Here is a 17,127-nt window from a genome sequence, read left to right as displayed (position 1 = left end):
TCAGATTTCACAGGCTTAATTGGAGCAATTTGAGATGTTTTTTGTGGTGTCTGTCTCAACTTGTGAATATGAGAACATATGAATGTACTAGGTGCAAACTATTCACTGGGATGCAAAACTTTGAAGTCTGGCAGAAATTCTAACTGCAGAAGTACACTACCCTCTGCACAGCTGTTGGGAGGGCAAATGTGAAACGGCAAATTGCTAACACAAGTAGTGAATGGAAAGACAAAGTATTGGCATGAGTTGACAATTACTGGCAGGGACATAATGGGAGATATAATAGACTGTCCGGCTAACAGCAAGTGATGTGTTTGTAACTAATATCAGTAACTAGAATATTACTCTCAGGCCTTCAAAATCCAGTTGATATTAGAAATTAGGAAGCGGTACTAAAAGGTCCCCTGTTCATGGGGTCTTTCAGAGTAATTGCTGGGCTGGTCATGTATGTGATGTAGATCTGACCTATAATTAAGACCTTACCTGATCTTCAAATAATTGCAATTGTGTCGCAGAAAAGTAATCATGGGCCTTTACTAATAGTGTTAATTTGGAAAAGCCACAGTGGAGCTATTTGTTTAAGAAAAATTGCTAGAACAATATCAATGCCCAACTATTATGCCTGCAAACTTTTTGATGACCAGATAATTTGGTACAAATATAGGCCTGTAACCAGGGCAGGGTGAGTAGGGTTGCAGCCCAGGGTGCAAAGCTCTTGTGATGGGGAAGCAGAATAATGACTTTACCTATAGTCTAGAACAGGGTCAGCAACCCCCAGCATGGGTTTCTAGGAGTGGCATGCGAGCCATTTTTACCCTCACATGTGGCAAGAGCTCAGCCCCACCACTCCTTCTCCATGTAGCCGGGAGCTTGCTCAAAGCCGTGGTGCCTGTGGATTAGCCAGAGACCAATTTATGCTACCAATCATCACCTAATTTGTTAGTTATTAATATCCTGTCTAATAAATAGTAGAAAACTTGTACCTTGCATGGATTTTGAATTAATCTGATTTAAAAATACAGGTACAAATGTGACAACTTCATATCAATTTTAGGGATGTAAAATCCTGTTTAATGAGTTACCAGGTGGAACACTAGATTTAACCAATTAACCATTAAATGGGTTGTGCGGGGGGAAGACTGGGTAGGGTGCTCCAGCCACCCTTGCCTGCAGCATGCTGGAGACCACGGATGCTTCAGCCTGGCTGGAGTGTCCCTAACCGCAGTGCTTCTCTGGGTGGGAGCTGCTCCAGAGCAGCTGGCACAGCCCCCCATCTGAAGTGGCCTGGCCTGGCCTGGGGTAGGAGCTTTCCAGCCTGGCTCATGCAGCACCCGTCCACAGCAGTCCCGGGTGTCCTGCAGGCAGGGATGCTCCAGCTGGGCCAGAGTGGCCTGGGTCCCCTGTGTGCTGCTCCAGCCTGGCTGAGCTGGAGCAGCCTCCCCAGCGTGTCTTCCCTCTTCTCCTGGCCCCACTGCAGTGGCCCCATGGGGCTGAAGCAACACCCTGCAACCCCTGTAACCGGTAAGTCTTATCCACTTAGGATCAGGCTTACCAGTTAACACCCCTAATCAACATTACTTTTGGTCGAATTACAAGAGAATGTTTCCAAGCTGTGAGCTTTTGTCTTGAGGCTGTACTTGATCATCTGCAGGACCCTGTCATTAATTACAGCGGTATCTTAAAAAAATACACCCATGATTCCTACTTTTTTTTTTGTCCCCCCAGGACTGGTCTGGAAGCCTTATTATTGCGTCTTTAGCTGGAGCATTTGGATCTTCATTTCTTTATGGTTATAATCTCTCAGTAGTGAATGCACCAACCGTGGTAAGTGATTGAATGCTTTTAAACTATAATTCCAGTAGAGGGTGGTGTTGCCCAAAAATTATGCAAACTATTTGAAATACTTGTTTGTAAGACTGTATAGTGGGAGAGAAAAGAGAGAACTTTTGAAAGGCTTTTGTTCCCCATAACTAATTTTTTTCTTTACAAAATTTAATTTGTGTCCTGAAATGAGTAAATTCATTTCATATGAGTTTGTTCTGTGTGGTAAAATAATCCCAGGAACACGCTGTGTATTTGCAGCTATTGATTATGTACCAACTTTTGATCACATTTTTTTAAGAATTGTAGAGAATTCTGGTCTCAGAGGCAGATAACAGATTTTTTTTTTCTTGCTTTGCTTTTAACTAGTGGGGGCATTCTATTGTTTTCCTTACTGATACCTTGTTTACAGTCCATGCAGTAAAACTTCTGCGTTGGCCATTTATAATCTGTGACAGGAAGTTCTGCTGATGGAATATATGAAATGACTCATAGTATTTTTTTAATTTTGTTGTGAATACTATTACCGATTAAGATTTAAATGTTTTGTTCAAAGTACACACATAATTAATTGTTCTCTGCTCTTATTCTTTTTTTACTATCACAAAATAATAAGAGATCAGTCAGTGAAATTGAGAGTGACATATTCTAAAGACCTTTTTTATAATCTATAATTAAGCAATGGAATTCATTGCTGGAAGAGATTGTTGACGCCATTGGCCTGATCTTGCCAATAGTAAGGGGAGATTTTCCACTAAATTCAGTTGGCCAGGGTTTTACCCCACCAGCTTAGTCAGATTCAGTATTTATGATATTTATAACAGCAACGAAGGGTCCTGTGGCACCTTATAGACTAACAGAAAAGTTTTGAGCATGAGTTTTCGTGAGCACAGACTCACTTCATCAGATGCTGGTCTTGGAAATCTGCAGGGCCAGGTATAAATAAGCCAGAGCAAGGGTGGGGATAACAAGGTTAGCTCAGTCAGCAAGGGTGAGGCTTACTACCAGCAGTTGATCTGGAGATGTGAACACCAAGGGAGGGGAAGCTGCTTCTGTATTTAGCCAGCCATTCACAGTCTTTATTTAAGCCTGAGCTGAGGGCGTCGAGTTTGCAGATGAATTGTAGCTCAGAAATTTCTCTTTGGAGTCTTGTCTTGAAATTTCTTTGCTGCAGGATAGCTACTTTTAAGTCTGCTACTGTGTGGCCCGGGAGATTGAAGTGCTCTCCTACGGGTTTTTGTATATTGCCATTTCTGATATCTGATTTGTGTGCGTTTATTCTTTTATGTAGAGACTGTCCAGTTTCTCCAATGTATATAGCAGAGGGGCATTGCTGGCACATGATGGCATAAATTATATTGGTAGATGTGCAGCTGAATGAACTCACGATGGTGTGGGTGATCTGGTTAGGTCCTGTAATGGTGTTGCTGGTGTAGATATGTGGCCAGCTCATATAATGGCAATTCTTCTGTGGTAAAAGTGTGGGGACCTATAGGAAGCTGAATAATGTCTTCCCTTTTTCTTTCCAGCCCACTCCACTGTTCCTTTCTATGCTGCCTCCATCCTTTCCTAGATACAGCCCCTCTGTATTTGAGAAAGTGTCTTAACTAACTCCTATGCTGTGTCCAGCTTGTGTCTTTTTTTTTTTTTTGTACATGCTATGCTTGTATCTGCTGAGAAACAGAAAACTGAAAGCCCAGAACTTTCAAGAAGAAGGAGCTGGTAGCTAGGCTGGACAGACTGCAGCCCTTAACTCATTTTTGAGTAAGGCCAGGTCTACAATAGGAAACTTAAGTTGATTTCAGATACACAATTCTAGCTATGGCAATTGAGTAGCTAGAATATACTTGTCTGAAATTCATTTACCTGTCCATCCTCACTGAGGAAGGTCAACAGGAGAGTTTGTCCCATCCACCTCCCGTGGTCCTCATGTGTCACAAGGAGTACAGGGGTCAATGTGGACCCCTGATAGGTTGGTTTAACACATCCCTACCAGATATCATAATCATAAACATAGCTTTAATGCATGTGTAGCATATTTGCAATGAGAAGTAATTGTAACTGTTATTTTTAAATGAAAACTTAAGTATTGATGATTTTAAAAAACTAAGGTTTAAATTAAAATGATTTTTTAATTTGATTTTTATCCATTCTGATCACTTTGCTAAATGAGCAGGGACTCATAAATGAATTTTAGAGATAAGCAATAATGCATTTAAATTTTTTCTGTAGGACTCTGCTACTGTATCATACAAGTATGATTGTGTTTTGTGGCATTTGAAACATATGCGTAGAGTTTAGCAACTTACTATGATTTTAAAAAGTAGTAAGCATTCTTCTGTCATGAAATATGCTTTTTCCAGACAGGTAGGGTTGATGAATATTATGGGCTGCTATTACTGATGCAATTCAGGGACCAGAAAGTTGCAAACTGCACAATTGATCAGAGGAGTTGTGTGTAACTTGTTAGTAAGCACCGCGTCACTTTAAAAATGTGATCCTTGAGGACATGAAAATAGTCTGACTTGCACTGCAAAGATCCTTCTTGGGAAAAGACACAGGTTGGGGCCTGTGTGTGACAAGAACAGTGAATGTCAGAACGGAAATGAGTCAAGAGGTGTCACTGATTCATGCACAGTGAGAAAAAAAATCACATCAGCTCTTGCCAGTCGGTTAGCAAGGAGAAAGACTAGGAAGTAAGCAGTAAAACGCGAAATAGCCTGAAACTGTCCTTGTGTAAGCCAGTTCAGTTTTGGAAATATCACACAGTTTAGTCAAACCAAAGTTAGTTCAGTCTCAGAGGTCTCCATTAAGATAAAACTAAACAGAGGATCTAGTTTTAAAGTTTGCCACATCTCAAAGGATTTTCTACCACCTTGGACAGGAGTAAAAACGTCCTGAGCAAATGCCCGTCCTGGTTTAAATAATGTTATGACAGAGTGTGTGGAAGCAGCCAATGGTAAGGAGTGTTAAAGTGATGACTCATATGGCAAGTTAGGTAATCAGAAAGCACACACTTTCTCAACTTAAACATTCTAATCATTATGTCTATAAATTTTGTTTTTCCTTCTGAGAACGGGGCTTATTACTTCAGTCAAGCAGAGCAGAAGAAAGTGGTGGCAGGACCCATAGATTGCTAGCATGTGTTATACTATTATTTATTTGTAATAATGAAACAAAGTGACAACACTGCTGTCCTGAAATTCCTCCTATTCAGGACATGGGCCCAGAGCAAAAAGAAAGGAGTGGGGGAACCAGCTCTAGAAAACAAAGATAGAAAACGGGGGATGCATTAGAGAGGAGCAGGGAGCCAAGCATTAGAGATGTCTGAAACAAGATATTGAAGATACAGGAGACAGGAAGGAAGCGGGTAATAATCCTAAATAGTTGGGAGTAAAAGACAAGATATTATCAGCTAGGTACAGGCGGTGGCCACACTTGGCCAAAACTTTGAAATGGCCAAATTGAAGAATACTAATGAGGCACTGAACTGAATATCCAGCACCTCATTAGCATGAGGATTCTTCTGGCCGCAGCACTTGGAAAGCGTTGCTTTTGAACCCTCGTGACTCAGCGTGGCTACACGTAGGTCCTTTTTGAAAGGACCCCGCACATTTTGAAATCCCCTTATTCCCCTCAGCTGAGAGGAATAAGGGGATTTCAAAACGTGCGGGGTCCTTTCGAACAGGACCCCTGTGTAGCTGTGCCAAGCCGCACGTGTTCAAAAGCAGCGCTTTTGAATTGCTGTGGCCAGAAGCGCACAAATGCTAATGAGGTGCTGAATATTCTATTCAGCACCTCATTAGTATTCTTTGATTTGGCCATTAACATCATTTGGCCATTTCAAAGTTTTGGCCAAGTGTGGCCACAGCGTCAGTGTCTAGAGCTGGAAGTCTATTGCATTGTTTGTAGAACGGGTTATTTGGGAGGAGTCAGGTTTTTTCAATAGATAGGAGATTTTCATCCTTAAACTAAAGTGAACCTGTTTACTTGACTGTTAACCTTTCTATAAAATTACTGCTTTTTAAATAGAGGTTGCACCTCTCTGGTCTGGTGTGGTCAGGATCTGGTCCATCCTGAATGAGAGAATTTGCTGGATCAGGGGAGGTTTCCTGCCATGGCCCCAAAACATCGGTTTGGTTTTCACCCACCGCCACCTCTTTGCTCACCTGGTGTGGGGCTCTGGCTTCAGCCCCTGCACTGCTGCCATGGGGCTTCAGCTCTGGCCAAGGCTCCTTGGCACTTCAAAGGGGTTCTCGCTGATCCTGTGTCTGGAGCTCCAGGCTCAGCCAGGGCTCCATGGGTCAGCCGTGGGGTTCTCTCCAGTCGTGGGGTTCTCTCCATTTCTCTCAGGCTGCAGTTGGGCTCAGATCTGCCTCCTGCATGGGGCTCCAGCCCTGGTCCTGGGCTTCAGGAGGGCTCCAGCTGTCTGGCGCTGCTACAGTGCTCCAGCCACAGACTGGACTCCCCCAGTCTGCAGCAGGGCTCCAGCCTCTGGCCCTGTGCTGCTTTAGGCTGCTACAGAGCTCTGGCAGCCTGCTCTTCCTTTCCTGGCTCTCTTGTCCATGATCATCCATGGTTCCGCTTGACAACGGATGTTGCTGGATGAGAGAGGTCCATTGTTTGGAGGTACATCCTGTAGAGGCGCTTAGAAGCTGCTGTTCAGGGTGGATAATAATGAATGAGTTTTTAAAAAATTAAAAATCAAATTAATGCATAATGTATTATACCTATTTGTTGGTGCATGGTATTAGAACCGCATCCCAGCTTTTTTATTTATTTAATTTTAAAGGAAGATTTAAGGTCACAGGGTTTGTGGAGAAAAGCTAGAAAAGGTTCCCTGAGTCCAGCCAAAGACCTCAAATCACCAGATCCCAAATACAGAAATCCCTGAGTGTATTTTTATTTGTGACTTTGAGAAGCCATTCTCTTTTTATGGGTAGGCAGCTGATTCTTCAGTTTTGAATTCTTGCAAATTGATAGGGTTTCCCCCTAGAGCCCAGACAGAGATCAGGATCCCACAAAAGACATGACACTGAGTCTTCTCTCTGACACCCCCATGTCCTCATGCTCACCCTGACACCCTCACACTGGGATCCCTCACCACACCCAGGATAACCAAAAGCAAAACCCAGTGGCCCCACACTTCTGACTGCAGAAGCACATCAGTTTGGCTGGCTCCCTGGCCAGCCCAGGTCATGTGGTAGTGGAAGCAGCCAGCATAGCTTCCTGGACTGAGCAGAGCCTTCTGTGGGTCCCCGTCAGCTGCACAGGCCTGATTTAATAACTGTTGCAAAATATGTCAGGAGCGGGTTTGGGAAAGTGCTCAGGCCATTGATGTCCCATGTGCTCAGAGTCTGAGACCCCTACTGTAGAGTCAGTGTGATGAATACTGCTACAAACGTGATTGAGAGCTCTTTTTTGTTTAGCATATCAGCAGATTAAATCATCACTGGGATTTGTAGCCTATTACTATCTATTTTTTAAATTCTTGACCAGTTTGACTTTATGAATTATATCTGGTATACAGCTACATTATGACATGTGTCCATGCCATGAACAGTGGTAGAACACTGTGATATTAGACTTTGCCAATCACCACACTTAGTCTATGACTAATTTGCATGCAGCAGTTTTATTGGTTGTGTGAGGGAGACTGCACACATGGTGGATTACTTGATTCAAATGCCAAATTTCTTTCCATTCCATCTGATTAGCTTGTGCTGCCCCTGCAGTATTTGCCCCATGCATGGCAACTGCCACTTACCCTCATAGGAAGATCTGTCGATCTATTATTCTTCAGATATTTACAACCATTTTCATTTGTTGTATCTGTGGCATACCCTACTAAAGTCAGTGTAAAGATTCCCATTCACATCAGTGGGTTTTGGTCCATGTTCATCATACACTTCTTTTGAAATGCAACAAGAACACAGTAATAGCTTGGCCCTGGGAGACGATGGGCCCTCTGTGTGTTACGCCATGGCACAGTCCAGACTAGTGCATGGCTTTGTCCCCTCTGGTTAGCAGTTTGGGTGCTTTACTATGCTTTCGATTGGCTCATAGCGTTTCAATGTGCAAGCCGCACCTTGCATTTCTATGGCTACGTCTACACGAGCACACTACGTCGAAGTAGCCTATTTCGAAGTTAGGACATCGAAATAGGCTACTTCGACGCGTATCGTCTACACGTCCTCCAGGGCTGGTGCCGTTGACGTTCAGCGTCGAAGTAGCGACGGGGTACATTGAAAGGAGCCACCCCGGAAGGACATGCAGAGCTTCCACACACACAAGCTCTCCCTGTCGAAATAAGGGGCCAGCAAAGCCCCAAGCCGCTCCCTTAAAGGGCCCCTCCCAGACACACTTGCCCTGCACAGCACAAGATCCACAGAGCTGACAACTGGTTGCAGACCCTGTGCATGCAGCACGGACCCCCAGCTGCAGCAGCAGCAGCCAGAAGCCTTGGGCTAAGGGCTGCTGTACGCGGTGACCATAGAGTCCCACAGGGACTGGACAGAGCATCTCTCAACCCCTCAGCTGATGGCTGCCATGGAGGACCCTGCTATTTCGAAGTAGCAAGACACGGATCATCTACACATGCCCTACTTCGACGTTAAATGTCGAAGTGGGGCGCTATTCCCATCTTTGGATGGGAATAGCGATTTCGACGTCTCACCACCTAACGTTGATTTTAATGTCGAAATAGCACATGGCGTGTGTAGACGCAATGCGTGCTATTTCAACATGGTGCTGGCTACTTCGAAGTAGCCGGCTAGTGTCGACGGACCCTATGTGTAACTGCAGCTCACCGGTCACACCTGGATTACGATTTGGCTTTCACAAGCATCGGTTATTCTTCAGGCTGACCCCCAACATATCCTTAATTCTAGATTTCCCCCACAAAATGTATGTCTTATACTACCCAGCTTTTGTCTGGACAATCAAAATATATGAAATCTATATGTGTTACACACCCAACTTGCCACTCCAAATGTGGCACTCTAGACTTGATTAGGTAAAACAACAAAACAAGTTTATTAACCACAAAGAAAGACTTAAGTGAGTACAAGTTACAATTCATGAAAGTCAGAAATGGGAATAAGAAAAAATGAAGGCAAAACACAACTGGTGCCTAACTTAACCTGTGTTAAATTCAAATTAAAGTTTTCTCACCATGTGCTTTCAGCAAAGTCAACGAATGAACTTCCTAGTTCAGGATCTCATCTTCAGTCCAGCACCACCTGATTTTGTGCTTTTGGGTACAGTGAATTGATGGACAGAGAGAGAGAGGAGTACCTTGAGGTGTTCATCTCTTCTTTTAATAGTTTCAGTTCCCATCTTGGAAAACCTTTCCAACTGAGAATCAGGAATCAAAGAGTCAAAGTGGAAGGATATTCCCTGATGTGTTTTTTCACCTATTTGAACTTCCTTTGTCTTCTCTTCTTGCTTGATGACTCTGTTTACTACTTGATGCAGATTTAAGTAGAACATACATTACTTTTTTAGGACAGACCAGTTTGCCAGCTTCTGGTTGGGCAACATTTAGAACTTACGTTAATAACACCATACAGAGGAATCTTTTAACTTGACACACGTGTTTCACCAGGGCAAGGCTAAGCAGCAAATTATGCGTTTTCAAATGATACCTCACAAGGTGCACTTTGTACAGAAATTATTACAGTAGTGTGTTTGGTTATGGACATGGGTACGTTTGGTTACACCTATAGATCTTTTTTTATTCCATTGGGACTTAATGATGCTTAGCGACTCTTAGGATCAGGTCTACAGTATATTAAAAATCCCTTTTGCCTCTGAAATAAATTGATATTGCTGGATAGTTTGCATGGACAGGAAGGACAAGGTGTAATTTTTTGTACAATAAAAATTATTACTAGAGCTGGTCTAAAAGCTTTTTTTTTGTCATTTTTTGTCAGAAAATGTAGTTCAATGAAAGTTGAAATACTTCACAAAATTATATTGATTTTGGGAAAAAAACTTCATTTTGGAGCAAAAACCTGGAGTGGTGGGTTTAGAATTCAAGTAATACTGAAAAGTCCCACTTTGAAATTTTTCAGAATAAAATATTTTGATTTGTACTGAAAATTTTAAATTCTGTTTTTGATGCTAGACATAGTTATACATATATATCTACCTACCTACATACAATGTTATATAATATAAAATATTGTAAACGTTTGTTATAATTAGAATTCCAATTAAAAATGAAATATTTCAGATGAGCAGAAACAAATTTTCTTTCATGGAGAATTTGAAATATCATGGTTTAATTCTGAAGTGTTCATCAGATATGCTGATCCTCGGCCACTGTCTCCCAGTGTATGATGTCAGTATCAAGTCTCTTTAAAAACACCTGCAAGATAAACATAGGCATTTCTTTTGGGCTCCCTGTTTTGCTTCTCCTTTGGTGAGTTAGGCCTTTAGCAGTTGTTTTGGTAGGCATATATCTGGCATGTGTGCACAGGACCCACGCCACCTGAGTTGAGTGGGTCCTTAATTCTGAAGAGGTTGGCTTCTGTGAGAACATTGATTTCAGTGCAACAATCCTTCCACTTTGTGTTAAGGATCTGCCAAAGAAAGTACTGGTGCTGGCACTCCAGATTTTTCAGGTGTGTTTTTATAGCTTATCCAAGTCTCATGGTCCAGCAGCTACACTTGACTCATAACAGTGTATAAGTCAACCTGTTTCAAAAACTGAAACTGCATATTTTTAATTTTATTACAAATCTTTTAGGATTAAGGTGAAAAAAATACTGATGGGTGTTGCAGAGGTCTGTTCAAGAAGCTGCTGTACAGAAAGCTACTATTTTGTTATTTAGTATGATTGTTTAAATCCTGTTTATTACAGTGTCCTTACTTGTCAAGTAAGCTGCTTGCACATATACCATTGTTGTATCTTTTTACTTTCAGTACATCAAGAAGTTTTACAATGAAAGTTGGGAACGAAGATATGGCCACACAATAGATGGAGGAAATCTTACACTCCTCTGGTCTGTAACTGTGTCTATTTTCTCCATTGGTGGACTGGTGGGTGCAGTAATTACCACACCAATTGTGAAGTTCTTTGGCCGGTAGGTATATTACAAAACTCTGAGTCTGACATCTTATTTATCCATTTTATGTAAAAGATTTTTATTGATGTCAACTTAATAAATTCACTTCTCAACTTAAAGACCTTCAAATTAGGAAAATCACATTGAATAGCTTCTAAATTTTATGTGATGTGTTGGTGTTGCCTCATAGGATACAAAGAGATGTTTACTGTGGTTAGCATTCATAACTCCAAATTAGTAGCTTTCACCAAAGGTGGTAGTTGAATCACAGGGATTGTCTCCTTTGGTGTAACATGCACAGATTCTGCTTCATAGGACCATTGCTGAGTGTTTGTCCCTGGGTAAACACTGACAAAAGGGTAGCATATTCCTAAATTCCATGGCTACTGTAAAGTGGAATACTTCATTCTTTTCTGGGTCTATTTCAGGGGAGAATGGAGACCCAAAACTCAGATAATTTATTACAAGAGTTGTTTAAAAAAATTCCTTTGAGGTTTTGGGCTGTCTCAAATAAAAAAAAAAAATCTGGGTATTCGTTGTTTTTAATGAAGCCCCTCCCCCAAAATGTAGAAAATGTTTGTTTAAAAATATGCAAAAAAAAGCTGCAAGATAGTTTCCCTATTTCTTTTTTTTTTCTTTTTTTTTATCCTGGAAGTATTGCAGTTTGAGCTAATTACCTTTTAGCCATAAATAAAAAGTATATTTCTTCATTTTAAAATGCCTTTTATATTTGTGGGTTCCAACTTGAGGCTCCTTGCTCTCTTCTCTATAAAATAGTGGTTTCCAATCTGTTGTCCAGGGACCCAGGGGATCTGTAGACAAAGTCTAAGATTTCCAGAGGGGTATCCACTGTCATTCAATATTTTAGGGATCTGAAAGTGAAAAAAGATTGGAAACCACTGCAATAGACTAAGCAAGGATATTGTTGGGCTACTGGATGAGACTGCAGTGGTAAATATTCGCCACACCTGTGTAATGATGAAAGCTGATGTCCTGGAACAGAATCTGATGCTTACCAGTTTTAAGAGGACATGGACTAGGGAGAGAAAGTGGTTTGTCTCATGATCTGGTCATGAAGCTGAAGCTGTTGAAAAATAGCCAAGAATGTGAAGCCTTGTGGTTTTGTAGGATCTACCTTTGTAGTGTATTGGCAGAGTTGTGCTCTGCTGTGCAGCTCACAACACAATCCTACTCAATGTGGCTTCAGGTGTAAGGTTAGCGTCATAAAGAAGTGGGGAACTTGAAAAACTGGGAGGAAGGCAGTAAATTCTGAAATGAGAGGGGTTGGGGGCAGGGGTGTCCTTATACCAGAATGCTATTTTTTCGTATTTAGGAGGGGTTTTAAAGCTTGAGGATTAACTCTAAAATACTTTAAAAAATAGAAAGAACATCTGAGTATTTCTTTAAATGCTTTAAGATGGCTCCCAGATTACTTGCTACTGGCAAATTATATTCTACTAAATGTCACCACAGAGGCTGTAATATAGTGATATGTGTAAAAAAAGTTACCCCCATTGTTCTGCTTCGTCTTGTCTTTTAACTTTTATTTTCCTCCATTTTTTACCATCTCTCCTTGATTCTAGCTTTCTCCCTTGACTTACTCTACCCCTTACACCCCTACAATCCAATTTCCCACTTGCCTCAAATCATCTGTCTTCTACACTTTTCTACAGTCTGTCAGTTTTTCTCCTTTTTCTTTTCCATTTTTCACCTCACTCAGTATGTCCTGTGATTATTCCAACATTCATGCAGGAATACCTGTTCTCCGGCCCTCCAAATCCTGTGTCCACTGTTTTTCTTTCCCACCTCCAGTAATACATTAATTCTTTGCCTCTCCCCACAAATCAATTCACCAATCTCATTTTTTTCAACATCCTTTTCCCTCAGTTTAGCTATTCCTTAGCTTCCTGTCTAACTTATCAGTTCTCACCATTACCATATTCTCCATGTGAGAGTCAGAAACTTCGTATGTAATGGCTGCATCTACACTTCCCTCCCTTTCAGAATGGGCATGTAAATGTGGCTGATTGAAAATGCAAATGTGTGAATTTGCATATTCAGTGATTCATTTGCATAATGACAACCACTTGCTGTTGAAATGCAAAATGGCTGTGTAGATGGGGTTCCCTTGAAAGGAAGCCCCACTTGCAAAGCATACTGCTTCCTAATATTTTTCAGCCATTATGCAAATAACATTGAATATGCAAATTAGTACATGTTTGTTTGCATTTTTATCAGCTACATTTACATGCCCTTCCAAAAAGGAGGGGTAGTGTAGACGCAGCCTCCGTGTCATTGAATGTTCTACTCTGTATTTTTATAAATATGAAATATGAGAATTCACCTCAGCACAAGCTTACAATTGGTTGAGAAGTGGAGAGACATTTTTGTGATTAGCAAATGTGCACCCACTAAGGTTTACAGTATTGAAAAGTTGTGGATATTATATAAGCATTTGCACAAATGCCATTTTCATAGAAGCAGATACATTTCTAGGCTCTGGGCTTAAAACCTAAATGGTTTTACCCTTCTGTCCGTAGAATATGGAAATGAAAGTAATGAAAATAGTTATGCCATGAAGCTGCTGCATGAGCACAGAATAAAGATTTGCAGGTAAAAGAAACTGTACCTTCAACAACTGCTGAAGGATCAAGACTGTTTATCACAATGAGTCTCAGAGAGGTAGCCTTGTAACTTCAAAAATAACAAGTATTCCCGTGGCACCTTAGAGACTAACAAATGTATTGAGTCATGAGCTTTTGTGGATAAAACCCACTTCATTCTATCACAGTCCTTTTGGATAGTTGACATTCAGGATAGGTCTGAAACTTAAGTATTCAATTACAGTACTTAAAAAGGGCAACAAACCAGTGACAAAGCAAAAAAAAGCCCTGTCTGCATAGTACAGTGTGTACATGTGTTGGTGTAGATAGTTAAACTGACTTTAATTTACACTGAATTGGAACAGTGAGAGAGAGGGAACCAAAATATTGTCCAGAAATAATGTCCATGTTTTAAAATAGCTTACATTTCTCCGAAGCAGAAAAAAACTCTCCAAAAGTATCTAAAAGACTTAAGAGCGTAAGTCATATTCACAGGGCTCTAAAGTGCCTTGCGTGTAAATGATCATGCAATGATAGAGTTCCTGATTGAGTAATGATGGGAAGGGAAACAGCAGAATAAAGACTATGGATTTCAAGAAGGCAGACTTAACAAAGTCAGGGAGTTGACAGATAAGACCCCATGGGAAACAAACCCGAAGGAAAAAGCAGTTCAAGAGACTACAAATTTTCAGACATTGTTGAGGTCACAAGAGCAAACAATTCCACTGATAGGGTGGTGTCTTGCAATATTTCTAGTTTTCCTATCTTAACCAATACATCTTCAATTATCTTCAGAAAAGAGCCCTATAGGGAAATTCAAGCAATAAACCAACACAGGCTTATGGATGCAAAATTAGGCCAAGGCACAAAATGATATTAAATCCTGGCAATTATAGACCGATAAGTTTAACATCAGTACCAGGTAAATTAGTAGAAACACTAGTAAAGAGTAAAATTGCAAGGCACATAGAAGAGCACGAATTGTTGGGCAAAAGTCAGCATGGTTTCTGCAGAGGGAAGTCGTGTCTGTCTAATCTATTAGAATTCTTTGAAGGGGTTAATAAACATGCGGACAAGGGGCACCCAGTGGACATAATATACCTAGATTTCCAGAAAGCCTTTGACACGGTCCCACACCAAAGGCTTTTATGTAAATTAGGTGGTCATGGGATAGGAGGAAAGGTCCTTTCATGGATCGGGAATTGGTTAAAAGACAGAAAACAAAGGGTTGGAATAAATGGTAAATTTTCACAATGGAGGAGGGTAACTAGTGGTGTTCCCCAGGGCTCAGTCCTGGGACCGATCCTGTTCAACTTGTTCATCAATGATCTAGAAAATGAGGTAAGCAGTGAGGTGGCAAAGTTTGCAGATGACACCAAGTTGTTCAGGACAGTCAAAAGCAAAAGGGATTGTGAAGAACTACAAAAAGATCTCAGCAAACTGAGTGATTGGGCAGCAAAATGGCAAATGAAATTTAATGTGGGTAAGTGTAAGGTAATGCATGTTGGAAAAAATAACCCAAATTACACGTACTACATGATGGGGTCAAATTTAGCTACGACAGATCAGGAAAGGGATCTTGGAGTTATAGTGGATAGTTCTCTGAAGACATCCACGCAGTGTGCAGCGGCAGTTAGTAAGGCAAATAGGATGTTAGGAATTATTAAAAAAGGGATCGATAATAAGACAAAAGATATCATACTTCCCCTATATAAAACTATGGTACGCCCACATCTCGAGTACTGCGTGCAGATGTGGTCTCCTCACCTCAAAAAATATATATTGGCATTAGAAAAGGTTCAGAAAAGGGCGACTAAGATGATTAGGGGCTTGGAAAGGGTCCCATATGGGGAGAGGCTAGAGAGACTGGGACTTTTCAGTTTGGAAAAGAGGCGATTGAGGGGCGATATGATAGAGGTATATAAAATCATGAATGGTGTGGAGAAAGTGAATATAGAAAAATTATTTACCTTTTCCCATAATACAAGAACTAGGGGACACCAAATGAAATTGATGGGTAGTAGGTTCAAAACTAATAAAAGGAAATTTTTCTTCACACAGCGCACAGTCAACCTGTGGAACTCCTTGCCCGAGGAGGCTGTGAAGGCCAGGACTCTATTAGGGTTTAAAAAAGAGCTTGATAAATTTTTGCAGGTCAGGTCCATAAATGGCTATTAGCCAGGGATAAAGTATGGTGCCCTAGCCTTCATAACAAGGGCAGGAGATGGATGGCAGGAGATAAATCACTTGTCTTCTGTTCTCCTTCTCTGGGGCACCTGGCATTGGCCACCGTCGGCAGATGGGATGCTGGGCTTGATGGACCTTTGGTCTGACCCAGTATGGCCATTCTTATGTTCTTATGTTATGTTCTTATCAGCTAAAGCCATAAAGGGTAGCACGTAGGAAGAACAAGGAGAGGTAGTTTCTTACTCAGTGGGGAGGGAAATATCATAACAGAAAATGTTGAAATGGCAAAAGTGCTAAATTTCTCTTTTGTTTAAGTTTGAACGAAAACGTTTGTAGCACTCAGACATATTACATAGTTAATACCAGTGGAAATGAAGTAGAATCTGAGTCTAGAACAGGGACAGAACAAGTAAAATATTAGCCAAGTTATATGTCTTCAATTCACCAAGACCCCAAATACTTATGGAGCTGACTGAGAAGATGTGAGCCATTAGGTATTATCCTCAAAAAGTCATGACATACTGGAGAAATTCCAGACGACTGGAAGAGAGCAAGTATACATCCACAAAAGGGGAGATGAGGACATGATGGGCAATTACAGGCCAATCAGCTTAATTTAAGTAACCAGGCAGATAATGGAGCAAACAATCAAGCAATCAGTTTGCAAACACCTACAAGATAATAAGATGATAAATAACTATTACATGATTTATTCTTGACAAATCGTGTCAAACCAGCCTACTAGCTTTCTTTGACAGGGTGACAAATCTAGATGATATATATCTTGACTACAGAAAGGTTTGTATTACTCTTCCTCATAACCTTCACAGAAGCAAACTAGGAAAACAGTAACTCCACTTTGACTATATCATGGAAGAGTGCGGCCCTTGACCTCTTACCAAATTCTTAGTGTCCTTACCTCCCTTAAATGTTCTTGCCCATCCCTACTCTGAGAGTGTCTACACTACAAAGTGCTATGTCTACACTACCGTATTGGGTCTCAGAGCCTGGGTCAGTTAACCTAGGTATGTGGGACTCAGGCAGCAGGGCTAAAAATATCAGGATAGGCATTTGGGTTCTAAGCCTTTTGCTGGATTTCAAAACCTGTGCTCCAGCTGAAGCCAGAACTCCTTACTGCTACTTTTAGTCTTTAAGAATCTGTATATGTCTTTAAGGAAAAGAAGCCATTTGCAGCCTTTTTTCTTGAGACAGTCGGTGATGGAGACATCCGGTCAAGTGGTAGTGATTATCTCAGGGTTGGGAGTCCTTTTTTATTTAATTCTTCAGCAGGGAATAATCACTGTAGAATTCTCTCAGTAGAGCTATTGATTTCAAGTCTTTAACGTTCTTATTATGCATACTTGGCAAAATCTGCCTTTATACATCTTACAGAAGTAAGTGAAGCAAAGAATCAAAGGATCCAAGACATTCTTCATGGTGCCATT

The 17,127-nt window shown here is 41.0% G+C and overlaps 1 protein-coding gene across 1 annotated transcript in view; it reads left to right on the top strand.

Annotated features, from left to right (window-relative positions):
• The window catches only part of SLC2A9 (solute carrier family 2 member 9), a 154,267-nt gene that overhangs the window by 3,994 nt on the left and 133,146 nt on the right, over positions 1-17,127 (top strand). The window contains exons 2-3 of the mRNA XM_074992496.1: positions 1,726-1,824; positions 10,750-10,910. Of these exons, the coding sequence (XP_074848597.1) occupies positions 1,726-1,824; positions 10,750-10,910 (260 nt within the window). The remainder of the gene's footprint in view (positions 1-1,725; positions 1,825-10,749; positions 10,911-17,127) is intronic.

This window comes from Carettochelys insculpta, chromosome 4 (genome assembly GCF_033958435.1).
Source record: "Carettochelys insculpta isolate YL-2023 chromosome 4, ASM3395843v1, whole genome shotgun sequence".
Taxonomy (NCBI): Eukaryota; Metazoa; Chordata; order Testudines; family Carettochelyidae; genus Carettochelys; species Carettochelys insculpta.
Note: the sequence above shows the minus strand (reverse complement) of the source record. Positions and strands in the feature narration are given on the sequence as shown.